Consider the following 25,945-nt stretch of genomic DNA (forward strand, 5'->3'; position numbering starts at 1 on the left):
CCTCCCTGTAAAACTCTTTTCACTTTCATCTGTTGCTGAAATTCGCAAAAATGGGTCACCAGACTGTCAGATCTGTATTTAGAGCGAACGTTACCCTGGCATGCTCCCGCTACGGGGAGGGAGCACACGTCAGTGGCTAGAGACACCGGCACGTCTCAGCAGAAGTTGGGGAGCTTTCTTTCAGACTCTTCCTGTGTGACAGGGACGGATGGGAGCCCTGTGCGTGGTCTCTCCGGGAGCAGGCGCCACCCTGTGTCCATCCTCACGCACCGCGAGCCAGCGACAATCGTGTGTTAACACTGGGTCAGGAACGGCCTGTCCTTTGACCCATTTTTCCTCTGAAGTAGCTTGTCTGGGAAGATGTGGTTTCGGGGGGCGCTTTCCCGTGTGAGACCAACTGGTCTTAATGTTGCCGGGTCACTTTTTGGTTCCCCAGAGAGAGTCTTCTTAACCAAAGCACATTTAATACAGTGGTTAAGTTTCAAAAATCTGCTTTTCTGCTTTTCTGCTTTAGGAAGTACATTCAGGTGTGTGTCCAGAATTTGTCAGAACTTGACTTTCAGCTGTCGGATGGTGACCTCGTGGACCCCGGCTGCGGTGCTGACCTGCAGCTCGTGCCTCTGAACGCCAAGTCCCCGCAGGTAAGCCTTGTCCAGAGGCGAGCATAGAGCCCTCCGTACAGTGCGGGGTGCGAGCCCGCATGGGATGCCCGAGTGGCCAGGAGGGTCTGAGGAAAGCGTGGCCTCCCCGGTGACAAGCCAACAGTGCACCTGTCCCCAAGGGCGGGGACACCCAGCTTTGTCGCCGCCCTGTGCGTGTTCGCGTTTCATGTTGGGTGTGGAGCAGCGCGTGGGATGGTTTAGGAGACAGAATGACGCTCGTCCTTGTACAAGAGTCAGACGGTGCCGCCCCGCGCTCTGGCCCGTGTAACTACAGGCCTGTTCTTGAGCTTTTGCTGATGGCGTGGACGCCGTCCCCCCGTCCCGCCTGCGACGGGACACCTGTCCGCGTCCTGGAAAGAGACCCTGCGTGTCGGTGTGGCTTTGTAAAGGGGTCCTGCTCGTGTTCGGGCTGCCTGGCTGGTGCTGACTGTCCTGTTCCACGTGTCGCTTGTGCCCAGGTGCCCCGAAAGGTTAAACCCTTCCACCCAGCCTGGTGCCGTCTTCACAGGGCCGGGCGGGTGGGACCCCGCGGGGCAGCAGGGTGGCTGCGTGCGTGTGCGCCACGCCGGTGACTGTCTCCACAGGCCATCCACAGCAAGCAGTCCGTGTTCTTCGTGTGGGAGCTGCTGTGGGCGCGGGAGCCCCCCCCTTCTCTGCGCTGCCGCTTCTCCGTTGGATTCTCCCCGGCTTCTGAAGGACAGCTCTCGGTCCCCTTAAAGCCGTACACGTACGAATTTCAAGTGGAAAATTTTTTTGTACGTATCGGATTCTTTTCTGGTGGGAGTGTGGGGTGGGAACGTGGAAGGTGGCATCGTATGCCTTTTAATCTACAAAAGTCACTGGAGAATCTTCCAGTATAAGGAAGCAACTGCCCAGGAGGTTAGTTGACCTTTGGAGCAGCTCGGTCACTGGCTGGCTCTACCGTCGACACCCGGGTCCTTCTCAAGCGAAGGGTCTGGCCCTCGTGCAGTCTCGCTGGTGGCCATGAGATGAGCGTAAAGAGTGAAGATTCGGGTTCTCTGCTCCCTCTTCTCTTGCTCACGTTTAGAATGTTCTGGAACTATTTCTTAGAGTCCGTCCTTCTTGATCCTAGCTGCTTGGATCACTGAGATGCTTTCTTTTTATTTTTTTATTTTATTTTATTTATTTTTTAAGATTTTATTTATTTGAGAGCAGGAGGGAGAGCAGATGAGAGCATGAGCGGGGTGAGGGGCAGGGAGGGGAGCAGGCTCCACGCCGAGAAGGGAGCCCGATGCAGGGCCCGATCCCAGGACCCTGTGATCATGACCTGAGCGGAGGGCAGCTGCTTCACTGACTGAGCCCCCCAGCTGCCCTAAGGGGGCTTTCTTTTTAAAAGAGGAGCGGAAAGTGTTATCTGAATCTCCTGCCTCCACATCCTGACGATTGTCCTAAAACCCGCGCGTCACATGCGGGCTGGAGCGGCCTTGAGCTGGGCTGGGAAATGCACGTGTGTTTCCGTGTCTTCGGCGAGATTTGGATTTTGTGCTGGGTCAGTCAGAACACGAGGATGTGTTCGTGTTCATAGTGCTTGACCCCAGCGGTGTTTTCAGCGCCTTCTTCCAGCCCAGTCGCTGTGTTGACCCTCCGCTCTGTCTCTCCATCGGTCTTCGGCTTCGCCGGCGTCCTCGCCGGTGTGGTCTCTCTCTCTGTAGCACACACGTGCACCTTTCCGCGTGTGACCAGCAGCGCCACGTAAAACCCCATGTGTGCCCGAGTCTGCGTGCGAGTCCTCTGGTTTGCTCGCTGCGGTGTTTGGTCACGTGCTTGCAGTCTCTCTGCTCCCTCTCCGGGTCTCGAGCACGGATTCAGATTTCTCTGGAGCTGTGCAAACAGGCAAACAGGTCAGCGTTTGAAAACTGGTCATCTCCAAGGGCCGGAAACAGAGACACCACTTTTCTCAGGAAAGCGCTACTGAGTCACGTCACTTACCTGCCGCGCGGCTCAGCCCCTTGTGGTGTTTGCTTCAGGACAGCAGGTCCACTAGCAGGGCGGTGCGACCGTCCCTATGGTCCTGTTTTAGAGCAAGTGGTCTTTTTTGAGAAGGCGCAACTCTGTTTTCCAAAGGGACGTCCCTGTACGCCCGTGAGTGACATGCGAGGGCTCCAGCTGCCACAGCCTCACCAGCATTTGTCCCCAGCGTCCTCCCGGGGAGGAGTGGAGGTGGGGAGGCCACCCACCCTGGGGCAGGCCCGGGTCTTGCTGGTCCCGGGTTAGGGAAGGTGTCGGGCAGGTATGAGTGGGGGTGGCCGTTGGGTACAGAGGTCACTGTGGAGAAAGGAACGTTCAGTCCAAGGTAGTTCCGCTGCTGCGCACTGGCAAGGAAACACTGATCTCTGCTCGTTGTGGTTCTGGTGTCGTGTCTGTGGGGGCAAGTCTGTGTTTTTAGGGACACCGACACCTGCTGAGGCACGGAGTGGTGAAGCCACAGGCGCTCTGGAATTTGCCTTCAGGGCCCCGGACAGAGAAGTCCACATTGATCCACAGAGAGGGAGCGAATGGAGCAAAACGTGGGTGATCCCGAGTCTGGGTAATAGGCGTGCGGAGGCGAGGCCCTGTCCTCGCTGCTGTTGTGCGCGCTCGGGAAAGGTCGGCGCGAGAACAGGAGTGAGATGCGCTCGGCAGGGACTTGCCAGGCACGGGTCCCTGCAAGGCGGTTGCTGCAAGGCTGCGCCCAGCAGCCCTCCCAGCTGACGCGGCCCCTCCGTTCCCGTCCCTCATATCTGTGGGCAGCACCCCCGGGGCTGGAGGAGCGCCTCTGCCCGCTGTGTGGACACTTGTGCCTGTCTCTCCCTTTCTTGTGCAGACGCTATATAACGTGAGAGCGGAGATCCTGCCCCCCTCGGGCACGGAGCACTGTCGGACAGGCTCGCTCTGCTCGCTGGAGGTGTCCATCACGCGGCTCTCGGACCTCTTGGAGGTGGACAAGGACGAAGCGCTGACGGAGACCGACGAGTACTTTTCGACCAAGCTGATGTACGAAGGTGCGTCTGGAGGCGTCTCTTCCCCGGGCTGCTGGGCTGCCCCGGCGCCTGAAGGGTTTGCAGCCTCTTTTCCAAAGGGTGCAGTGTTCTGCTCTGAGGAGAGAATGTTCTAGAATCAGAAAAGCTCACTTGAATGTTTTATTATGTGGCGCGGTCCTAGGCTGGTAGGACGTCAGACTTGGTTCCCGGGAGATCCTCACGCGGTCGTTGGGCCCAGTGTGGAGAACACGGTGGCCCTGGAGCTGGCCTTCCCTCTCTGTCCATGACTCGGGGCCTTCCCAGTACCACGGGAGCAGGGTCCCAACTCTGCCGCCCCGCAGTCCTTATGTGGTCGGGTCCGGGCCCCTGACCTCTTCCCTCCGGGCCGCCTCCTGTCCCCGGCCCCCAATCCCCGCCTGAGATTGGTCCCCCCCGCCCCGCCCGACCCCTTCCAGACCCACTTCGCCCGCCTCTTCCAGGGCCTTGGCTGTGTTGGGAGTAGCTCGCGGTCGGAGGGCTGTCAGGACCGTGTGTGCTCTAAGAAATGGCCGAGGAGCCAAAAATTTCTTTCTTGAGTTACTTAAAAATCACAGTAAATGCATTCCATAACTTCGTGTTTGAGAAAGAACTGTTTTCCGCAACAAAACAAGACAAAAATAGAAGAATGACATTCATTTGCATTCTTTCCGCTCTCCCTGATGGCCGGCTTCATGGGAGGGAGCTGGCTTGTCCTCCATGCTGGCGCCCGGCACCCTGGCGGGCGGACGGACGAGAGGACGCTCTCGGGCCGCCTCGATCCACAGCTGGTAAAGGGGTTTTAACAGCCGAGGCCGTTGGCTTCTCACCGGAACTGGGCGGGTGGCACTTTTTCCAGGCCAGTGACAGCGTGGCCTCTGAGATCTGTGCATGAACTTGCCATGCTCCATTTCCTCCCACGCTCAAGTCTGGCTGGTGGTTTGAGAGGCTCGTTTACCCAGGCGTCATTTCGTGGCATGCCTCGGCCACGTGGGAAACGTGGCTCCTGAGGGGTGCGGATCGCACACACTGGGCGCCTTTCACCGGGCAGTCTGGCAGGCCGGCATCCGCTGCCGGCCCACACTGCTGGGACACTGCCGGGCTTGCCGCGGCAAAGGCAGGTTTTCCGAGATTCCCGCCCTCGATCGGTTTCAGACGGTATCACCGGCAACTTCTTCGAAGCAACAGGCTCACAGCCTTCATTTTCGGGACGGCATCGGCCCCGTACCCCAGACGGAAGAGCACGGCGGGGGCAGTCCCCGGGAGCTCGGGGGCCAGGGGCCCTCTCACGGGTGCAGTTTCCCAGGAGTCTGTCATCATTCAGAGTTACAGTTAGAAAGACCTTGAGGATTGGATTTAATAAAATTAATTCCGACGACTTCACAGAGGACGTCCTTAAGTAAAACTGGCAGTTTCTATCCTCAGGTGCATGGTGGCGAGGAAGCCTCTGGTGCGCCTCTCCATGCCCCGGGGGCCTTGGTTCGTGCTCGGACCCCAGTCCTCGGCGCCGGGGCGTGTGGCAGCCCGGGGAGAAAGGCGGCGGTGGGACCTCCAGGTGCCCGGGACCACCCTCTGAGAACGGCTCCGGCCTCCCTCCCGGATGCTGCTTGTCCCCAGCAGCTCTCCCGTCCCATCCCCCTCTGCGGGAAGCCGGCCCTCTGTGACCCCTTCTTTGCTCCTCAGGGAGCTTCTGCTCCCTGGAGCTCCTGGGCCCTGCTCCGTGGCCCCTTGACAGAGCTGCCGTCCCCTCTCGGCAAGGCCCCGGCTTGTCGAGGACAAGCTCCCGGCCCGCCGACTTTTGAGTGATGGGTGCGTTACACATGCTGGTTACACTGAACGACGTCGCGGCTGTTGTAATCGCTGCTGCCAGTACCTGCCGTGTGTTAACAACGTCTCCTGCGCCGGGAGAAGGCCTTTCCCTAAGCTCTTTCCGCGTCATCGAGAGGCTCGTTTGAGCGGCAGAGTTGGGGTGGGGACCCCGGTCTGATGCCACGACTTCCTAGACCGACCGCCACCCTGTCCCGTCCCCTTTCCAAATTCCACAGCCAGAGACCCCCTACTCTGGAAGCCTGACGTACAAAGTTTTTGAGTAAAACCGAATCCCTCTTCATTTATGAACTCGAGAAGGTGATTTTCCCTGTGGGCTCTCGCGTATATCTTGTCGCCGAGCCATGCTTCCCGGTTGAGGTGCGGTCAGAGGACAGGGTCTAGAACGTGTCCGGTGTGCGTTTGCGCTCCGGAGTGGGGGCTGTGCATGGCCCTTGCTGGGGCCCGACCAGCGCGCTCCCTCTGTTTCAGTGGTCGACAACAGCAGCAACTGGGCGGTCTGCGGGAAGAGCTCTGGCGTCGTCTCCATGCCCGTGGCCGCGCAGGCCACGCACCGCGTGCACATGCAGGTGATGCCGCTCTTCGCGGGCTACCTCCCCCTCCCCGACGTCCGGCTGTTTAAGTACCTCCCGCACCACTCGGCGCACTCCTCACAACTGGACGCTGGTAAGGACCCTTGAAGGGAAAAGGCGCAGCCGCTGTGGGAGGGAGGGAGAGCTCCGTGCGGGCGGTGGGGCGCTCCCTCGCAGGGACCTGGCTTGCTGATGGGCAGCGGCTGGTGGTGGGGCGGGGCGGGGGGGCGCAAGTTGTGGGCATCTGCTCGGAAGCCGCCGTGGGTCCTCAGACGGCCCATGGGCTCATTTCTGTTTAAAGGGGCTGCCTGGCTTGCTCTCGGCTGAAGGGCGCGGGGGCGGCTGGCTGCTCCCCGGGGTGGCTGGGGCCGGGTCGCTGGCCGGGGTGTCACCGGAGGTGCACTTTGCAGATAGCTGGATAGAGAGCGACAGCCTGTCGCTGGACAAGCACCTGGACGACCAGCCGGACAGCGGCAGCGTCAGGAGCCGGGGCAGCGCGCACTCGGCCTCCAGCGGCGAGCACAAAGGCCTGCCCATGCCCCGGCTCCAGGCGCTGCCGCCCGGCCAGGTCTTCAACTCGAGCACGGGCACGCAGATCCTGGTCATCCCCAGCAAAGACGACCACGTCCTCGAAGTCAGCGTCACGTGACCGCGCGTCGGGTCCGCACACGCCCCCGGCCGGGTGTGGGCGCACGGGAAGGGATCCTGGCTCCATTGCTCTCTCCATCGTGACATTCTAGCGCTACCTGGACTCGCGGTGCTTCTGCCTGGCCACGGAAGCATCGGAGGGTTTTCGGCGTGCGGCCGGTCGGCTGAGTTACGGCGTCATTTTTGTGTTGTCCATGCTGTAAGAGGACTCATTGCTCTCTCCTCTCCCCATCCCTGGGTCCCTGTGTTGGCATCCTGCGGTGTCTGCTCAGAGCCCCGCTCCCTCCCATCGCCCCCTCCCTGCGCCCTCATCTGCCCGCGTCCCCGGCTCCTGGTTCCTCATGGAGTCCGTGTGCTTTCCAGGGAGACACACGGCAGGCCCTGCCGTCTTAGTCGTCACACGTGTGTGCCTTCCTGCTCACACGGCTGCGCTCTGGATCCCGGCCCGGGTGGATTTGTGAGTCTCCTGGGGGGTGAAACGCCATCTTTTCCCTGAGATACGTAGTGCTTTTCTAGAATTAACACCCTATTAGGGCAGGTCAGTGAGGCTGAGCGCTGGGTGGGGAGGGAACGGAAGGAACCCCCTTCTGTGCCTTGGGGTGGCCCACGGGGTGGACCTGGAGCCTCCGTTAGCTGGAGCCATCTGAACGGTACTCGGGGAAGATGAGACCAGGGCCTAAGGGACAACTTGGCATTGAACTAGTTTAGGAACAAACGTTTCTGGAACCCCTGTTCCCCATGATGTTGACTGAATGTCAATATGCACTTGAAATTAAATATGTATTTATTTTAACTACCATTATATATGTGGGGGGTGATACGTTGTTTTCTTCTCACCTTTAAAGTCGGGACACGTCATCGTCACTGTGTAATCAATATGTTTCTTCTGCACCTTAAGTCCTAGAGATTAAGAGGTTCCATTTCAGGGGGACGGGGGGGGCAGCCCTCTCCGTGTGCTTCTAGTTTGGTTGTGGGAAGGACGAAAAGTCTTGGCATATTCTCTGCCGGTCCTCTAAAATCGCAGTCACGCCATACCAATGGATTGATTTGCTTTCGGTTGTAAATTTAATTGTACATATGGTTGATTTATTATTTTTAAAAGTACAGACTAACGGATGTAATGTTTATGTATAAGTTGCACCAAAAATCAAGGAGAAAATAAATGTGTGTTTGTTTTTACTGGTGTGAGAGTCACAGCTTGTAAATAAGTTTTGGGTGTATGGAGCCCTTTCCAGCTCTCCAGAGCGATGTATTTTTGTACATGAGAAATAGAGAATTCTTCCTTCCCTGGGAAAGCATGCTTGGAATCGCGCGGAGCAGACTGATCGAGCGAGCGTAGTCAGGTCCAGCGGAGGTCGGGGCAACCTCAAGCACATGAGCTCCAGAGGAAAGGGATCTTCGCTGCCGCCGGTCCTGCGGGGCGCCTGCGGGAGAGGCTGGTGTAGCGGCGCGGCGGGGAGCGGGGGCCACGGGGTGGCTCGGGGTACACAGAGCGGCTGTGTCCACCCTTCTGTGTGCTGTCTTTTCACTCCCTCAACAGATGAGGTGGCGAGAGTCCCCTCACCCCGCCGCTTGTCTTTTTCATTTACAGAAGCTGGAAACGTGTAACGACGCCCAATATCGGTGTGTTTAGTTAAACTGTTCGCAAAACTGTTTTCCTTCGGTGCACTTTAAAACTAATTGACTTGGTCAACTAGGTAGGCAAATTAGAACTTCAGAACCTGATGATAGATAGGTTAGGGCTTCTCACGTAAACTTGTTTTGTTGTAAAAATTGACGATGGTCACCACACCTGCCAAGCCCTTTGAATGAAGAGACCTTTGAGATTTGATTCTGTCCGAAAAGGCTCACACTGAGTATCATATGGCTTTCTCTCTCCTCCTCTGGGGGGCTGGTCATTCGATGGTTACCTTGTTTCTGTTTGATTTTTTGGTGTCTCTGTTCTAATCCTGAAATCCTCCAGTTACATAACATACTCGGGGAAAAAAATGGAGAAATCCAAAGTGTTCTTGGTGGCTTTTTACTGTTTTTAATTGGTATAAATTCAAATGTATGGCTGGTTTGACCCACCCCCCCAATTACCCATAAGATTTTTGGGGTGAGTGCCTCTATTTTTGTTCTGTTTTGTTCCACGGAAACGAAACATGTTACCTAAAACTTCATCTTTTTTTTTAAAGCAGTAAGTGGATTTCTGTTGTGTCTCAAATAAAATACGGCTTATGTGTTTGAGACGAGCTGGTTTTGTTAATGAAGCTGTAGCAGCTGTTAAATAGTTGTGAAGCCGGATACCGAGTGAGCATGGAAAAAGCAGAATATGCAGCCGTTTTACATACTGTGCAACATGTAAATACTAGCAAACGGGAAGGGATGTAAGTTATAATTTTGGTGAATTTCATGGGGTTTCCTGTGATTGGAAAAATTATAACTTCTGGTTCTAATGCGGAAATTGTTGTATTTAATCTGGAAATGACTTTTACCTCAGTCCGTTGTCAGCGCAGCGGGTCGCGGGTTGGATTCTGTGCCAGTAGGTCTCGGTTGATGTCCGCGGTCGGCAGAGAACAGCACAGGCTTCTGTTCGGCTTTTTTGAGTGATTAAAGTAAGACTGAGTTGCGAACCAAATTAGACCCTCAGATGTGTGCGTAAAAGTAAGCAGTTATACGCTGATCTGAATGTTGCGCTGTCCGCTGTGATCTTTAAAATAAACCCATGATTTTGGAGTTCATGTGCGTTTTCATGAACGCGCCCCTCGGTTCGCTCATCGCCGACGTCCGGCGGTCGCACCCGAAAGGCTGCGGTCCGGGACAGCAGGCGACCCGCTGGCGACCGTGCCGCGGCAGTACTGAACCCAGTGCGTTGGGGTTGGCCGGGAGTCGTTGCCGACGCCACCGTGGTGCACTGTGGGCCGCGCTGGCTGTGCTGGGACGGGTCACCCGGCAGTTCCGGACACGCACGTGTCAAGCGCACACTTCGCTGTTGGAACGTCCTTCTTCGGCTGAGCGCACGGAGCGGCGGACCTGGGCGGACCCGGACGCCCCCGTCCTCTCCCCGACCCTGGCCGCGGACTCCGCTCCGACGACTTGCTTCGCGGGGGCTTTGTCGTGGGTCGTCACCGCGCGGCCGGCAGGACGGCAGAGCCTGGAGCAGGGCCTCGGGCACCCCGGGACGGAGCCGCCGGCCGCACGCCTGGGAAGGGAGCTGCGCCGTGGCGTTCGCGCGTGCCCGTGCGTGTCCGGCCGCCCGCGCGGCTCCTGCTGGGCCCCCGGCCCCGTTCGTCCCGCGGAGCCGGTAAGTGGCGGTGGAGTCGCGGCCTCGTCTCCGGGCCTCAGCCTTGCGGGCGGCGCGGGGCGAAGCCACCCGGCGGGACCCGAGCTCCAGCCTCGCAGCGGGTCAGGCCCGTGCGCCGCCCCCGGGCTGGGCCTGGGGTCCGCCTCGGGGCGTGGCGGGGGCGGGGTCCGCGGGACGGATCTCAGCCTCGGGGCGTGGCGGGGGCGGGGTCCGCGGGACGGGCTCTGCTTCGGGGCCCGGCAGGGGGCGGGGCACGAGGTCTGGGCTCCGCCCCGGGAGGAGGTGTGGGCGCGGCTTGAAGGCTGGGCTCCGCTTCAGGCGACACCGCTCCTCCGGGCCTCCTGGGGGCGCTGTGGTGCGGCGCGGCGCAGCGGCCGGGCCCGGAAGTGCCTGCTTGGGGCCGGCGGGCGGGGCGCGGCGGCTGCGCGGCGGCACACGTGCGGCGGCCGCGATGAAGTTCGCGTACCGGGTGAGCGCGGCCGCGGCCGGGGGGTTCGCCGCGCGGGGTCCGGGGAGCGGAGGCGGGTCGGGAGAGCGGGGCCTGGGCGCGCGCGGGCCGGAGCGCACTTCAGCCGGTAGCCCGCGCGGCCGGCCTCGGGGCGGTGCGCGGCGGCCCCCGGACGGGACGGACTGGCGGCGGGAGAGCGCGGAGCCCCGGCTGGAGAGCGGCGGCGGGCCTGGCTCGCGGGGCGCCTGCCCTCCTCTTCCTCGCGTGCCCGCCCCGTGCGTCCGCCCCTCGCCGGGCTCCGCACTCCTCCGGGGCCCGGCCTGGCCCGGACGCCGTCGCCGCGCTCCCTCGCTGCCTCCCTGTTGCCCGCACGGCCCGTGACACGGCCTGAAAGCGCGGGAGTCGGGCCACGGGGCCTCCGCTGACGGCCTCGCCGCGGGCCGGGCTGCTCCCGCTGCGCTCCCGCGGCTCCTGCCGTCCGGGGTCCCACCCGACCCGCCCGCGGAGCCGGTCCGCCCGTCGCGCTGCCTGCAGGCCCTGCTCGCGCTGTGCTGAGCCCTTCGCGGCCCTGCCTGGCCCGTGGAGACTAGGAGGGCCTGCAGGGCGCAGAGCCGTCTCCAGGGCGCCCTTCGGTCTGATGAGTTCCGGGACTGGACTCCGGAGGGTTGCTTTGTTGGGGTGGCCTTGACCCAGGGTGCTGGGGGGGAGGGGTGCCTCATTGCTCAGCTCTTCTCCCCCTTCGTGTGTGGAGCTCCCCCCCCCCCAGACGCTCACAGTGGCCCTCATCCTCTTCCGCAGGGGCTTGGAGCCCGCGGGGCTGGGACTCCCTTCCCTTTCCTGTCTCCCTCCTGGCTGGGCTGCGTAGGTGGTCAGGAAGCGTGCCAGGGGGGACCCAGGAATGGCCAGGGACCTGGGGGAGCGGGCGAGCTCTGTGCGGCCCCTGGACCAGAGGCCTGCCTTAGCCTTTCCTGCAGTTTGGGGCTTTCCTTGTACTAAGATGGTTCACTTGTGTTTCAGTTTTCAAATCTGCTGGGGACAGTGTATCGGTGTGGAAATTTGAATTTTACGTGTGATGGAAATTCACTGATCAGCCCTGTGGGAAACAGAGTCACTATATTCGACCTTAAAAAGTAAGTGTGTTGAAATGACTTGAACAGCACGGACGGTGACAGAGAGCAGCAAAATCTGACCGTGTGTCCCTCCTCCTCCCCTTCCTAGCGCATCCCCCGACCCCGGGGGAAGCCTGGAGGCTCTGCAGGGCGCTCGTGGTGTCAGCGCGTCACTCGCAGGACTGCTTTACTCTAGTCCCTAAGCTCTGGGGTCTCAGTCACCGTGCTGGGGGCTGGCTCTGGAGGCCACCCTGGATCCCCTGCTGGGCCAGCGCCGAGCTCACCGCAGCCCAGTTCTACTTGCCAGGTTCACTTTCCTTCTCACGAATCTGGCACGTGGCTCTGTTCCTTTCTCCTCAAGGGGAAGGACTCCTGAACGGTTGTCGCCCCTTCCCAGAGTCACGTGGCCAGGGTGAGACCCTCTTGTTGCCCGGGGGTGCCTGGAGTTGTGTCTGGCTCTGCAGGCTCCGTCTCCCGGTCTGTGCAGTGGGACGATGGTCTCTGGGACTCATTTCCTGATGTCCCCGAGAGCAGTGCCCGGGCGGGGCCCCCTGTGCCAGCAGGCGAGATGGTCACACCTGACGGGGCTGGAGTGAGGACCGCACACTCGGTGGAAACTCGAGAGCAGAAAAGTGGGGCCCAAACTTAGTCCAAGCCAACGGCTGCTTGTTTCTCGTGTTACTGACTTTCCCGTCCTTTGATGACAGCCTCACGGGGCTGTGCAGGCCCTGGGGTTAATTCCTGCTGGGCAACATTCAGCGCATTTCCAGTCTGGGGACTTGATAGCCTCCGCGGAGTCCTCCTGGGATGCACTTCTATGGACAATCAGAGCCCCCCCAGTTTACTTTTCGGTGTGAGAGGGGGCGTGTGTGCCTGCATGCGTGCCCGTGTGTGTGGAGGGGGCAGAGGGAGAGGGAGGAGCGAGGACCCCAGCAGACTCCCCACCGAGCGCCGAGGCTGCCATGGGGCTCCATCCCATGACCTGAGAGCACAACGAGCCAAAATCGAAAGTCAGACCCTCAGCCGACTGAGCCACCGGGTTCCCCAAACCAAAGCCCATTTTTAAAGGTTTTGAATATGTTTTGCCAAATTTTCTGCAGGGAAAATTTTTTTTTCCTCTTCTCCAGCAGGGAGCTGGGGACCAGCCGTGAGCTCTGGCCCCAGAGCCGGCCAGGGACAGGAGCGGGGAAAGGGGTGGGTGGTCTGAGGCCGCCCCCTCCTTGTCTCACGACTGAGACCGGCTACACCACTGCGGTTTTTGTCTTTCAGCAACAAATCCAACACTCTGCCCTTGGCTACGCGGTACAACGTCAAGTGCGTAGGGCTGTCCCCAGACGGCCGCCTGGCCATCATCGTCGATGAAGGTGAGCGCCCTCGGCGGGGAGGCAGCGCCGGCAGCTGGGGGGACAGGCAAGGCAGGCGGCAGGGTGACTCGAGGCCAGCACCAACCCGTCGGGGTCTCAGCCCCGGTCCTCTCCCCCAGTCGCTTCCTTGCCTGAGACCTTCATGGGCGTTGGGGGAGGAACGTGGACATCCCCGGGTGTCCCAGGCTGGGCCGTGGCTGTCCTGTCTGGCGTGACTTCACACCTGCCACTGTCCCTTCCCACAGGGGGCGACGCGCTGCTGGTCAGCCTGGTGTGCAGGTCTGTGCTGCACCACTTCCACTTCAAGGGCTCGGTGCACAGCGTGTCCTTCTCTCCGGATGGCAGGTAGGGGCCCGGGGCTCAGGGCAGGGCGTGCACCAAATCCAGACCCCATGACGGGTGCAGCCGGGCTCAGGCGTTCTTCTGGCTAGAGGCGTCAGCGTGGGAGCCCGTGCCCAGGCCTCCTCTTGGCCGCCCTCCAGGCTCCTGTAGGGCTGCGGGCCACAGCCCCTGCTCTCCGTCCTCTCTGGCTGGTGCTCCCGTCTCAAGCAGGAGGTTTTAAAGCTGCGCCACCGGAACCGCTTCCAGAACAGTCATGGGCCACGCATGGTCTTGCAGCCTCCAGACAGGGCCACAGAGCAGCCCCTGGCTCTGAGTAGCGCTGACCCCCAGCTTTGAGGTCCTCAGGGAGGAGAATGTGTGCCGATAGGGTCCCGGCCAGACCCAGCCTTGCTCCGGGTTTAGGGCCCCAGGAGAGAGGGCTCGATCCTGGGGTGCTCACACACAGACTGACCTGGATAGGCCATGGAGGGGGTGGCTCTGGGTTTCAGCCGTGAGCCCCCAACCCATGTCCAGCTTTAGCAACCCCTTAGAAGGCAGTGGCCACTCCTCTGTGCCTGTCGCATGGAGCCCGTGTTGTCCTTCCAGCTCCCCCAGGGCTGGTCCGAGTGTGGCCTGGCCTCGGCGGCTGACTCCCAGGCCGGTGAGAGCGCCAGGGGTACCTGTGCTCTGGGACAGCAGAGCGGCAGGGGTCAGGGTCCCTGCAGGAGAAGATGGGGGTCAGGGGCTGTGGAGAGGCGGGCCCCCCCCCCATTCGCCTCTCGTAGGAAACTGCTCAGGGCGGGGGCGCTGTCCTCAGGCTCCGCCCTGGGCTCGCGACTCTGGGGGTGTTGGATCCCGACGGCCCCTGTTTGCTGCAGGAAGTTCGTCGTCACGAAAGGCAACATTGCTCAGATGTACCACGCCCCTGGGAGGAAGCGGGAATTCAATGCTTTTGTCTTGGACAAAACCTACTTTGGGCCCTACGATGAGACCACGTGCATCGACTGGACAGACGACTCCAGGTGAGACCCGGGGGCGGGGCCTCGTGTTGGATGGGAGCCCAGGTGACTCCTGTCACATCCCAGAGTTCCACCTGGAAATGGTCTCTCTCGAGCGTTCCTGGGGCTGGAGGCCGTTGGGCTCCTGGCTGGGGGCGGGGCCGGCACAGGCCTGGCATCTGTCTCTGGAAACCAGAGCACGGTGTCGGGACCTTGACAAGGGCACCAGAATCCATTGTGCGACATCAGAGTGTCCGTGGGAGGGTTGGGGGGCTTCCCCCAAGAGGGGCGCTGACCCCATCTTCTCACAGCTGCTCCCCCACCATCCTGGAGGGCTGCTCGCTCAGGGTCCACGCAGAGACAGGTGGGGGCTGGTGGCTGGTGCCAGTCTGGGGGCGGGCACGGGAGCAGGGGGACAGCGTAGCCTCCGGCAGCCTTGTGCTCCTGGCAGACAGGTCTTCGGGGCTGGAGTGGGGCCCCTGCCACCTAACCTGCCCCCCTGCCCTCTGCTGCTTCAGCGAGGCACTGCCGGTTTCCAGGTTTGGCTGTGTTTGTGCCGGGAGTGGGGCTCGCTCAGATGGGGGTCACGGGGAGTCAGGCGCGAGGAGCAGGGCTCCCCACGTGGCAGCTGATGGGCTTGGCGGTTGCTTCTCAGAGCCCCCCTGCACTGCCATCCATGAGGGACAGCTTCGTGAGGAGGGACGGCGATTCGACCCTGAGGAACATGGGGGGCCGCCGCCGACGCTTGGGGAGACGTGGGCTGGGCAGACCCGGGCTGGTCACCCTGGGCGGCTCCGCCGTGCTGGGTGGCGCTCCACCGGGAGTCCTGAGGACGAGCCCGGTCTCCTCTGTCCAGGTGCTTCGCGGTCGGGTGCAAGGACATGTCCACGTGGGTGTTTGGAGCCGAGCGCTGGGACAATCTCATCTACTACGCGCTGGGGGGACACAAGGACGCCATCGTGGCCTGCTTCTTTGAATCCAGCAGCCTTGATGTACGTCCCTGGGGAGCCCGGCGGCATCTTGGTTGGCAGCCACACGGCAGCGTCCCCCCGTAGATGCAGGCGCCCTCCCCGCTCACCGGGGTGTTCAGGGAGCAGCGGCACCTGCTGGCTGTCCCTTGCGGTCACCTCTTGCAGCGCTCGGGGGTGGGCTGTACGGGCCGGTGGGCACCGGCGTCGGGACAATCCCGCCCGCTTTCTTCTGCAGCTCTACACCCTCAGCCAGGACGGGGCCCTGTGCGTGTGGCAGTGTGACACCGCCCCCGAGGGCCTGCGGCTGAAAGCGCCCGCAGGCTGGAGGGCAGAGCTGCTGCAGGGCGCGGAGGACGGCGAGGAGGGGGAGGAGGAGACCACCGTCCGGGGGAAGGCGGCACCGGCTGCCGAGGAGCAGCAGGGAAAAGTGAAATACTCCCGGCTGGCCAAGTAGGTGTCCCCCGGGGTGGCTGGGGCGCGCGCCCTCGGGGCTGCCGTGTGATGCGGAGGCCTGGAGAGCAGGGGCCGGCCGGGAGCCGCCTCGGGGAGCCGGAGCGAGAGGCCAGGGTGGCAGGGCTGCGGGTCCAGGGCCTGTGACCTGGGGATCCGGGGGGCCGGGGCAGGCTGAGGTCAACGTGGCCGTTGGGCCCCGCCCGCAGCTCCTCGGAACCCCCGTCTGCTTAGGTACTTTTTCAACAAAGAGGGAGATTTCAACAAGCTGACGGCCGCCGCCTATCACAAGACGACCCACCTCTTGGTCACCGGCTTCGCCTCTGGCATCTTCCACCTGCACGAGCTCCCCGAGTTCAACCTCATCCACTCCCTGAGGTGAGCGCCCCCGTGGCACCGTGGTGGGGGGGGGGGTTGCGCAGAACGCCAGGCGGGCGGTGGCCCGGGGCTGACGGTACCGCCTGTCTGCCCCCCTGCCCCCATGGTGCGCTCCGGCTCAGTGTCTCTGACCAGAGGATCGCGTCCATCGCCATCAACAGCTCCGGAGACTGGGTCGCCTTCGGCTGCGCAGGTGCGCCTGGGTGCGGGGTCACGCGGGGCCAAGGGCAGAGATGCTGCTCTGGGACTGCCGACGTGGCTCCCTTGCCCCCAGCCACGGGGCTGCGCCAGCTCCCGGGAGCAGCCCCTTCCACGCGCCAGTGCGGGCGGGCGCGCTGGGTGGGCCGGGAGCTCCCGGGGGAGGGGGCCGGGGCGCCCCTCAGAGCTACGAGCTCCCTGTTGCCTGAGCCCCCTTCTCAGTCGGCCGCCGGGCCCGTGGCTGTGGGCCTCTGGGGGTGAGGGGGCGCTGGGGCAGCTTCCTGTGGGACAGCAACTCAGGCCATCCGTCTCTGCTGGGCGCCCTCTCTTGGGTCAGGGTGCTGGGGACACCAGCCTCGGGGGGTCGGACGGTCAGGGTACCGGCTGCCTGGGTCCGCCTGCAGGCCACCGTGGCAGGGCCAGTCCCCAGCCCATCCCTGCGTGTGCTCTGCAGGCCTGGGCCAGCTGCTGGTGTGGGAGTGGCAGAGCGAGTCCTACGTGCTCAAGCAGCAAGGCCACTTCAACAGCATGGTGGCCCTGGCCTACTCCCCCGACGGGCAGTACCTCGCCACCGGCGGTGATGACGGCAAGGTGGGGCTCGGCCCGGGGTGGGAGGGGCGTGGGGTCTCGTCCTTCTGGCCGCTGAGGAGGGAGAGCCAGGCCCCGACTTCGGGGCTCACCCTGCTGTATCCAGGCTCCCGAGAAGGTGTCCACAGGCTCCCCAGGACTTAGTGGGGACCGCCGGCTGTCCGTTTCTCTTTAACGGCGTGGCCTCCGGTGTGCGTGCCCCTGACCGGCTGGGGGCCAGTCCATGGGGGCAGCCATGTCACGTGGATGCAAGCTTGTTGTGCCTCTTGGGGTGACACGGGCCCCCGCCAGCCCCCAGGCCTCCCTCGTGGGGACAAGGGGCATTGTGTGCACAGTTGGGGGGGCGTGGCTGAGATGACTCGTGCATGCGCGTGTGCATGTGTGTGCACGTGGCCCCGAGCTGCGCCCAGCCCTGCTCCTCAATCCCCTACCCTCACCGTAGGTCAAGGTGTGGAACACCCTCAGCGGTTTCTGCTTCATCACCTTCACGGAGCACTCGAGCGGGGTCACCGGTGTGACCTTCACGGCCACTGGCTTTGTCATCGTGACCTCTTCCATGGATGGGACTGTGCGTGCTTTCGACCTTCACAGGTGGCCTGCCCGCTCCGTCCTCTCTCTGGGCGGGCTGTGAGAGTGGGACTGGGGCTCGTGGGCTTGCCGGGAAGCACGTAGTGTAGACAGGCTCAGGTCGAGCCCGAACGCTGGGGCCCCAGGGACTCGAGGCATTGGGGCTCTGTGAGCCGTGCCAGCCAGAGGCCTGTCTTCGGCCAGGTACCGGAACTTCCGCACCTTCACGTCCCCGCGGCCCACCCAATTCTCCTGCGTGGCCGTGGACTGCAGCGGGGAGGTTGTGTCCGCCGGGGCCCAGGACTCCTTCGAGGTCTTCATCTGGTCCATGCAGACAGGCAGGCTCCTGGACGTGAGTGTCCGGTCTGAGGGGGGATGTGGGGGACACAGCCCATGGGAGGGTGCCTCTGCGGACCCCACGGGAGGGGCTGTGGCGTCTTCTGGCCGCGGTTCCTCCTCTCCTGCACTGAGACCAAGTCCGTTGTCAGCCCGCCCGTCCTGCAGCCTCGGCATGCGGCGTGGTCCCCGGGGCTGTCTTTTCACGCCTCCTCTCTGGCCACCGCAGGTCCTGTCTGGTCACGAGGGCCCCATCAGCGGTCTGTGCTTTAACCCGGTGAAGTCGGTCCTGGCCAGTGCGTCCTGGGACAGGACGGTGCGCCTGTGGGACATGGCAGACAGCTGGAGGACCACAGAGACGCTGGGCCTGACCTCGGACGGTGGGTGCCCAGGGGGCACAGGTACAAGGTGTCACCTGGGGCGGGAGGCCTCGTTTTGGAGCCGTTATGCATCCGTCCCAGTTGTATGTACGTGTAAACCCGGGACCACCAGCTGCACCCCAGCTACTGGGGTTGGTGGCCTTGTTCTGTCCCTCGGTGTCGGGCTCCTCTCTAGGAGAGCGAGCCGGACGCTCCCCCCTGAGCTGCTATCCCTGAGACGCAGCTGCTGTTCTGGACCCCGAAGTGACCGTAGGCGCAGGAGGCCACCCGGGGCCCTGGCATCTGTGTGCGTGGGTGAAGCCGTCCTGCCCCACACGCCCTGGTGCATCGCGGGCCCCTGGGCTCCGCAGCCCCCTCGGTGTCTCCGCTTGTCCACGCGGCTCTGGGACATGCTGGCAGCTGCCGGCGGCCGGCCTGGCTCTCCGCGGGGCCTCCGCCCCAAGCCCCGGCCTGCCGCCGGTCTGTTTGGAGGCTGTCCTGCGGCCCTGTCAGAAGCGCCTCTGTCCCAATCTCCCTGTGCCTCCCCCCGCCCAGCCTGGCCTCTCGCTTATACCTCCCACCGGGCTGGCCTGGGGCTGGCCTGGGACCCCACGCGGACCCTCTCGGCCCCAAGCTGGTTGTGGCCTGGGGCCTTTCCTGCAGGGTGGAGCTTTTGTGGGGAGAGCCGGGGGCCCCCACCTGTCATGTACAGACTTGGGGTGCTGGTGCCTGCCTAGCTCTTCTGGCGTGAGGCTGGGTGAGGGCGTGGGCGGGTGCGGCGGCCGGCGGGACCATGAGCTCTTCCTCTGGCCCTGATGACGCATCTCTCTCCAGCCCTGGCCGTGACCTTTCGCCCTGACGGCGCGGAGCTGGCTGTGGCCACCCTGAACTCCCAGATCACCTTCTGGGACCCTGAGAACGCTGTGCAGACGGGCTCCATCGAGGGCAGGCATGACCTCAAGACAGGCAGAAAGGAGCTGGACAAGATCACGGCCAAGCACTCGGCCAAGGGGAAGTGAGTGCCGCGGCGCGCGACTGCGGCGGGTCCTGCCCCGAAGTCCAGGGGTCTGTGTGGCCACGGGGCTCTTTCCCCCTGGGGGCATGGAGCCTGTGTTAGGTCCGTGACTGGTCAGTCTCCATGTCTTCGTGCCCCTTGGGCCATGGGATCGGGCGGGACCGGCAGCTGCGAGCGCATCTCTTCTTAAGTTTTTTGGGGTGTGTCTTGGGGTGGACTCGCTGGGGGGGTCACGCGGTGTCCAGGGTTTGCTTCTGTGAGGATCCAGAGTGTTTTGCAAAGTGGCTGCACCACCCGTGGCGGCCGGTCTCCCCAGCCACCCACCCCGTTTCCACGTGCTTCTAGACGACAGCCCTCTGGGCCGGACTGAGGCGCCGTCTGTATGCGGTTCCGGTTCGTGCTTGCCTGAGGCAGGTGCCGGCCCGTGTCCTGTCGTAGGCCGGCCCGCGTTCATAAGTGGGGCCGCAGAAGGTCGTCCAGGTGTCTGCTCCTGTGGGTTGGGGTCATCACTGCGGCGACGTGAGAGTCCGCGTAATCCCGATAGGCACCACTGGGCAGATCTGGGCCTGGACGTCCCGCTTTCTGCCCAGGGCTCCTTTCGCTCTCAGTGGTGTCTGCGGCACGAGCGTGTTCTATTGATGAAGATGATGAAGTTGATGAAGTCTCGCTGCTTTCTTCTGTTGCTTGGGTTCTTTGGTGTCGCATGTGACGCCGTCTCGTGTCCTGTGAGCAGCCTGGCAGGCGGGGGCCCGGCTTTCCCCTGCACAGGGCTGAGCAGGCGCCCTGCCAGTGGCCGCTATGCACGTGGTAGGCATAGTGGCCTCCTTGTCCTGCCCCAGGAGGGCCCTCCCGAAAGAGGGTCATGTCTCCGGAAGTCTCTCCTGGGGATGGTGCTGCCACGGAGCCCAGCGGGTGACCGTGTCTTGTGAGGCCCAGGCCAGAGCCTCCCGAGGATGGAGCTCCTCGTGGGGCTTGGGCGGGGGGAGGGTGGGGAGCTACACGTCAGGGGTCCTGGGCAGTGATGACGCTCCTGTCCCCTTGGCTTCAGGGCCTTCACCACGCTGTGCTACTCTGCAGACGGCCAGAGCGTGCTGGCGGGAGGGATGTCCAAGTTCGTGTGCATCTACCACGTCAAGGAGCAGATCCTCAGGAAGAAGTTTGAGATCTCCTGCAACCTCTCCCTGGACGCCATGGAGGTGAGGGGGCGTGCCGGCCGCCTGCCCCCTCCTCCCCCACTCCCCCCGCATGTCCAGGCCCTGTCTCCATGCGCCTGGGCTCCCATTGCTGTCTGAGGCCCGTCCCCTCCTGAGTTGGGGGCAGGGGACGGTTCCTGCGGATGGGCAGGCTAAGTGAGCAGACGCCCCCACGTGTGCCGGCCCCACGGAGGCTGCGGGAGCGTTCGCTGGGGGCACGTTGGAGGGTCCCGGCCCCACCCGCCTACAGCCGGCTTAGAGCAGCTTCTGCCTCGCGGGGTGGGGGGGGGGGTGGGTGTGAGAATTGGCTTGTGGGTGCCTGGGATGCTTGTGTCCTGCGGCTGTTCCCCGCGGGGCCACGTCTCCACCACTGTCTGTGGTGCGTGAGCAAGGCAGGGCCTGGAGGCTGGGTTCTTGCCCTCTACCCGATGAGCGAGACCCCTGGGGTATCATCCTTCCAGGAGTTTCTAAACCGAAGGAAAATGACGGAGTTTGGCAACCTGGCGCTGATCGACCAGGATGCCGGGGTGGAGGATGGAGTCGCGGTGCCCCTGCCGGGCGTGAAGAAAGGTGAGCAGAGTGCCCCCACGTCCCCCCAAGGCCACGGCCGCAGCAGGCTGCCCTGCCCAGCACCCACTCCTCCCAGGAGACTGCGGCTTTGCTCTCCCGTTGGGGCCACAACGATTGTGTCCAGGACCTCTTGTCACACATGAGTGGGCCGCGTCCCCCTGGCCTGTCTGGGCCTGTGGCTTTGCTCTCCGGCCACTGCCTGGCCCTGTGCCTCACACTCGCCCCCACGTGGGCCACGAGGAGGGCTCTGTGGGCTCCGGGGTCAGGGAGCTGGAGTCAAGGAGGCCCATGGAGGGTGCGCCCCTCCCAGGGACAGGGTGGCCCTCAGGCCTTAGTACACCATGAGAAAGGGACAGCTGACAGCTAGAAAGTCCGTGTGCTGGCCGTGGCCACACAGCTGCCCTGCCCATGCCAGCCTCCTCCCCCACCCCCACCTGGTGCTGGTCTCTCCCCCCCCACCCCCTGGTGCTGGCCTCCCTGCTGGTGTTGGCCTGGGCCGGCTCATTCCAGCTCTGGCTCCTGCTGCTCCAAGTGCCAGGGAGCCCACACTGCATGTCGGGCTGCAGGGGCGCCCCAGCGACTGGCTGGGTGCTGCGGGGAGGACTGCACCATCGATGCGGGGCCCGGAGCAGCCCCTGACCGCGTCACACGCGTTCTCGGGCATCTCTTGAGGAAAACAGGTTCCTTAGTTTTCAGTGACGTGTAGAGGTGGTTCCTACCGTGTCTGCAGACTTCTTGACGGTCTCGTTCGAGCAGAGCAGGTGCTGGCCGTTGAGTGTGGGGACACCCGGGTGTCTGCTGGACCCATAAGGACCCAGCCCCAAGTGTTGGTCATCCCAAGGTCGAGCCCCCAACAGAGTGTGAGGAGACAGGCACAAAACATCACCGAGGTGGCCCTCAGAGAGGAGGCTGGCTTTTCTCAGGTGACTCGCGTGTCACTGACTTTCAAACCACAGGAGTGTATCATGCCTTGAGCAGTAGGTCTAAAAGATCAGTTTGCAGAAGGGGCCCACGGGGGGATGCCCAGTGCGGGTGAGCCTCCACGGCACAGAGCTGCCCTGTGAAGGCGTGTGAGCTGTGCACTGCACTAGGCACCGGCAGAGTGGGCGGCCGGGGCTGGAGCCACCTGCCTCCCAGCCCTGGGGTCGGGCCAAGGCCTTTTGCCAAAACAGACAGGCTGTCCACTGGCCAAGCTGGGTGGATGCTTGGGAGCAGGGCTCCAAGGGCTATGGAGGCCAGCGGCGCCTGTGAAACAACCGCTGGGGCCCGGGACTCAAACCCGCTGCATGTGCAGACGAGCAGGAAGGCCAGGGGAGAGCAGCGGGGTCCCTCCCTTCGTCCGGTGAGTGTAAGGGAGGTGCTGCCCTGTTTTCCAGGTGACATGAGCTCTCGGCACTTCAAGCCTGAAATCAGGGTGACGTCCCTTCGCTTCTCTCCCACCGGTGAGCCCCGAGCGCGGGTTGTTGGAGCTGGGAAGGGTAGGGTAGTCCCGCTGGGCTTCCGGTGCTCACTGGGGGCTTGTCACCTTTGCTCCCAGGGACAGCTGGGCCCTGCTGTTCTCCAGAGGGCAGTGAAGAGGGTGGCCTCGGACGCACTGGGCGTTGAAATGGGGAGGCGGGCACCCACCCTGAGCTCCACTCTCGTGTGGAGGGATCGTGGGGGAGGGTCTGTGTCCACAGGGCCAGGGTCAGGTAAACGTGGTCCCGTGGAGTGGGCAGGACACGGAGGCTTGCAGTGGGCTAGTGTGTGGGGCGATAGGCAACCCTCCCCAGCAGGGTGCAGAGCCGTGCATGGCCGTGTACCACGGTGCGGGCTGGGCTGCGGACCGTGGCCCAGGGACAGCGCTGGGAGCCCCTCGCTCGGGGGCCTGCGGTTTTCTGGCCCGCGGCGCTGCTTGTCCGGGCGTCTTCCCTGGGCTCCACGGTGCTGCTGTGGCGTCTCGGCTGAGGCTGTGTGGCCCGCAGAGACAGGTGTGCGCCCCCGCGGGGAGCTGACCAGGCCTGGTGCACACGAGTGTGTCTACTCCCGCGAGCACGGGCTAGTGGGGCAGGGGGAGCCTATGCCAGCGACCCTGGCGCCACCCCCCCCCCCATGCGCCTTTCTTGCTGTTGGCATTTGGGACCATGGGGACGTATCTGGTACCCCCTATTTAAAAAGGTGGGGGGGAGTGAAAATCGGTGTTCGGGAAGGGAAGGCTCTTGACGGCTTCGTTTCCCAGGGCGCTGCTGGGCGGCCACCACCACCGAGGGGCTCCTCGTCTACTCCCTGGACACGCAGATGCTGTTTGACCCGTTCGAGCTGGACACCAGCGTCACCCCCGCGCGCATCCGGGCGGCCCTGCGCCAGCAGGACTACACCAGGGCCATCCTCATGGCCTTCCGGCTCAACGAGAGGAAGCTGCTGCAGCAGGCGCTAGAGTCGGTGCCCCGGGACGAGGGTGAGCACTGGGGCGGGCCCCCGGGGGGCCGGGAGCACCCCGCGTCTGGGCTCGGGGCTCTGCAGCGCCGTCCTCCCCTTTGCTCCTGACGGGAGCCGTCCCTGCCAAGTGAGCCCGGTTTTCTCCTCCTGCTGCAGTCGAGGTGGTCGGCTCCTCGCTTCCGGAGTTGTACGTGGAGAAAGTGCTGGAGTTCTTGGCTTCATCCTTCGAAGTGTCTTGCCACCTGGAGTTCTACCTCATCTGGACACAGAAGTTGCTCCTGGTGCACGGGCAGAAGCTGAAGGCCAGGTCAGAAGCGCGTCCCCGTGGTCAGCTGTGGTCCCGTCCCTTGGCTGGGCTCCGTAGGTCCGGGGGGCTGTGTGCGCGCCCACGAGCGGGGCCACGTGGCGCTGGGCTGTGGCCGTGCACTGAGGCGGGTCTCCCGTGCAGGGCGGGGAAGGTGCTGCCGGCCATTCAGTTCCTTCAGAAGAGTATCCAGCGGCACTTGGACGACGTCTCCAGGCTGTACGTGGTGCCGTGGACGGTGGGGGATGCGGAGGGGACGGCGGTGCTGGGGGGTGGCCCTGTCCCCAGCTGGTTCCACACGGGGGGCTTGTCCCATGGCGGGACTCGAGGTCCCCGCTTCAGGCGTGGCTAGGAGCTGAAAAGAGCGCTCTCCCAGCGAGACCAGTACCTTCCACCATCAGACCGGCGGAGGAAGGAGTGCCGTGTGGGGCCAGGAGCTTCTGTCCTGTCGCCAGCTGCTTGCCTCCTGGCTCACACCTCTTCTGCCCCTGCCCCGACGCTGAGTGGAGGGGGGGCATGCCGAGCACCGGGGGTCTCTGGGGCCGTCTTCAGGGCCCGTGGCCAGGGGTCCCCACTCCATCCCCAGTGGCGTGTTCCCTGCCCTGGATGTGTCTGCCCAGCGCCCGCAGGCAGGGGCCTGTTCTGTCCTTGACGGCTTCCTCGGTCTTTTGGAGCCTTGAACAAGCCCTTCCTCCTGGAGGCTTTTCTTCTGAAAGCCCCGGCCGCCCGCTGGGACGCGGTAGGGATGTGGGGGTCCCGCGTCGGTGCTGCCCTGCTGTTTGTTGGGGCCCCTGCGACTCTGCAGAGCTCCGTCCGGGAGACCAGGTTCCCCGTGGCGTTCCCGTAAACACATCGTTGCTGGGACGCCCGCGGGTGGTGGTTTGTGCTGATGTGGGGGCGCAGCTCGCTGTTGTGTGCTAATCTGGGGGGCTCCAGTTAACGTTGCCAAACTGGATCTTGTTTGAGGTTTCCCACAGGGCAGTGGTTTTCTTAGTCCTTTGCCTTGAGCTCGTCCATACCCGGTGGTTTCCTCCATGGAAACACAGGTGTGATTTTTCTCTTAGCTCACGCAGGGCATGAACTGAGTCTGGGGGTCTCTCTCTACCCCCTTGAACGGGTGTGAAGCTGGGCGGCAGCCCCTCCCTCGGGTCTGGTCGTGCCGGGGAGGCTGTCTAGGTCACCTGTGGCCAGTTGCTCTGGGGGTCCTGGAGAAGGTGCTGGGGCGACCAGGGAGTCAGAGTCTTGGTGGGAGAGGAGAGCGGTCACTTTGCCTGATGGGACTCCTGTGCACTTCGAACAGCTGTGACTGGAACCGGTATAACATCCAGTATGCCCTGGCGGTGTCCAAGCAGCGCGGCCTGAAACGCCCCTCAGAGCCCCCAGGGAGCGACGATGAAGCAGACGCGTCTGATGACGACACTCTGCACCTGCTCGGCGCGCGACACGGGGACGGGGACCAGCAGCTGGTGTAGGGCTGGCCATACTTGTGGCCCTGCTTGTTTCGGTCAAGACCCCCGACAAGACGGAGCCCGCGGCCTGGGCCCGGGGAAGCAAGTGAGGGGGGCGGCACCTGCTTCCTGGGCCAGCACCAGCTTGACACACGGGCCCGGGAGTCGTGTGCTGTGAGCCGAGGTGAATGTCGCTCGTCTGCTGTTGGAGACGCCTGTCTACGGAGACGAATGGGTCTGTCTTTATAGACTTGAACTTTGTATATCCATTATTTATATTTTTAATAGTTTTGATGATTTGGAGATGAAAAAAATGGGGTTTTCTGTGATAAAAGTATGGATTGAATCTGCACTCTTAATTGAAAGTGTTTGTACCATTGGGGTCACCTGCCTGTTGGCCTCTGTGCTGGGGGAATGGGTGAGCGGGACAACTGGAGCGGCCGCCACGCCCCAGCCCGCACGGCCCCCACCTGCGTGGCCCCCAGCCCAGACTGCCTGCCTCTGGAGTCTCTGCGCACTCTGACTTTGGAGAGGGACACACGGGGATCCCTGGGGCTGGGACCGGACGGTGCTCTTGGGGAGCTCACTCAGACCTCCTGTGCGGGCTCTGCAGGGCCACATGGAGGAGATAAGCTGTGCTTTCCCGTCAGGCCCCCCCGTCCTGGTCCCTGAGGCTCGGTGGAGACCACCTCCACTCAGGAGCAGGAAAACGGGGCCCAGCTGGGTACAGCACTTTCTGGACAGTGGGTGGGTACAGCGTCTGCTGGGTCTCAGCCTGGGGCTCCTCAGGCCGCCTGCGCCTGCTCCTGGGCTCTGTGACCTGGGCTGTGCACCCATGGTGTGTGTGTTCGGGCCCCAGCTGTCCCTGGGTGCCCGCAGCCCCTCCAGGCAGCTGTGACCGCAGCACTGTGGCTGAGGC

At 63.2% G+C, this 25,945-nt stretch overlaps 2 protein-coding genes across 3 annotated transcripts in view; both read left to right on the top strand.

Moving 5' to 3' along the window:
• The window catches only part of TRAPPC10 (trafficking protein particle complex subunit 10), a 78,466-nt gene extending 69,043 nt beyond the window's left edge, over nt 1-9,423 (top strand). The window contains exons 19-23 of one of the 2 annotated variants that reach the window (XM_046003804.1): nt 515-641; nt 1,247-1,417; nt 3,487-3,664; nt 5,957-6,151; nt 6,468-9,423. In XM_046003804.1, the coding sequence (XP_045859760.1) occupies nt 515-641; nt 1,247-1,417; nt 3,487-3,664; nt 5,957-6,151; nt 6,468-6,706 (910 nt within the window). In that variant the 3' untranslated portion in view covers nt 6,707-9,423. The remainder of the gene's footprint in view (nt 1-514; nt 642-1,246; nt 1,418-3,486; nt 3,665-5,956; nt 6,152-6,467) is intronic. The other variant, XM_046003805.1, reaches the window with a different exon arrangement.
• Nucleotides 9,424-10,256: 833 nt separating this feature from the next.
• On the top strand, nt 10,257-25,378 carry PWP2 (PWP2 small subunit processome component). Its single transcript, XM_046001846.1, has 21 exons — nt 10,257-10,460; nt 11,457-11,569; nt 12,818-12,912; nt 13,158-13,257; nt 14,112-14,255; nt 15,088-15,223; nt 15,438-15,652; nt 15,887-16,030; nt 16,153-16,223; nt 16,683-16,819; nt 17,259-17,407; nt 17,588-17,735; nt 17,949-18,099; nt 18,913-19,093; nt 20,142-20,289; nt 20,748-20,856; nt 22,233-22,298; nt 23,075-23,293; nt 23,431-23,581; nt 23,723-23,797; nt 24,879-25,378. The coding sequence occupies exons 1-21, from the start codon at nt 10,443-10,445 to the stop codon at nt 25,048-25,050; spliced, it is 2,742 nt and encodes a 913-aa protein (XP_045857802.1). The 5' UTR covers nt 10,257-10,442; the 3' UTR covers nt 25,051-25,378.
• The last annotated feature ends 567 nt before the right edge of the window (nt 25,379-25,945 follow it).

This window comes from Meles meles, chromosome 4 (genome assembly GCF_922984935.1).
Source record: "Meles meles chromosome 4, mMelMel3.1 paternal haplotype, whole genome shotgun sequence".
In the NCBI taxonomy this organism is placed as follows: Eukaryota; Metazoa; Chordata; class Mammalia; order Carnivora; family Mustelidae; genus Meles; species Meles meles.

Excerpts from the sequence above, each read along its gene's own strand:
- PWP2 (XM_046001846.1), top strand. Across the intron at positions 11,570-12,817 it reads ACTATATTCGACCTTAAAAA|CAACAAATCCAACACTCTGC; the intron begins GTAAGTGTGTTG and ends TTTGTCTTTCAG. Across the intron at positions 16,820-17,258 it reads CCGGCGGTGATGACGGCAAG|GTCAAGGTGTGGAACACCCT; the intron begins GTGGGGCTCGGC and ends CCCTCACCGTAG.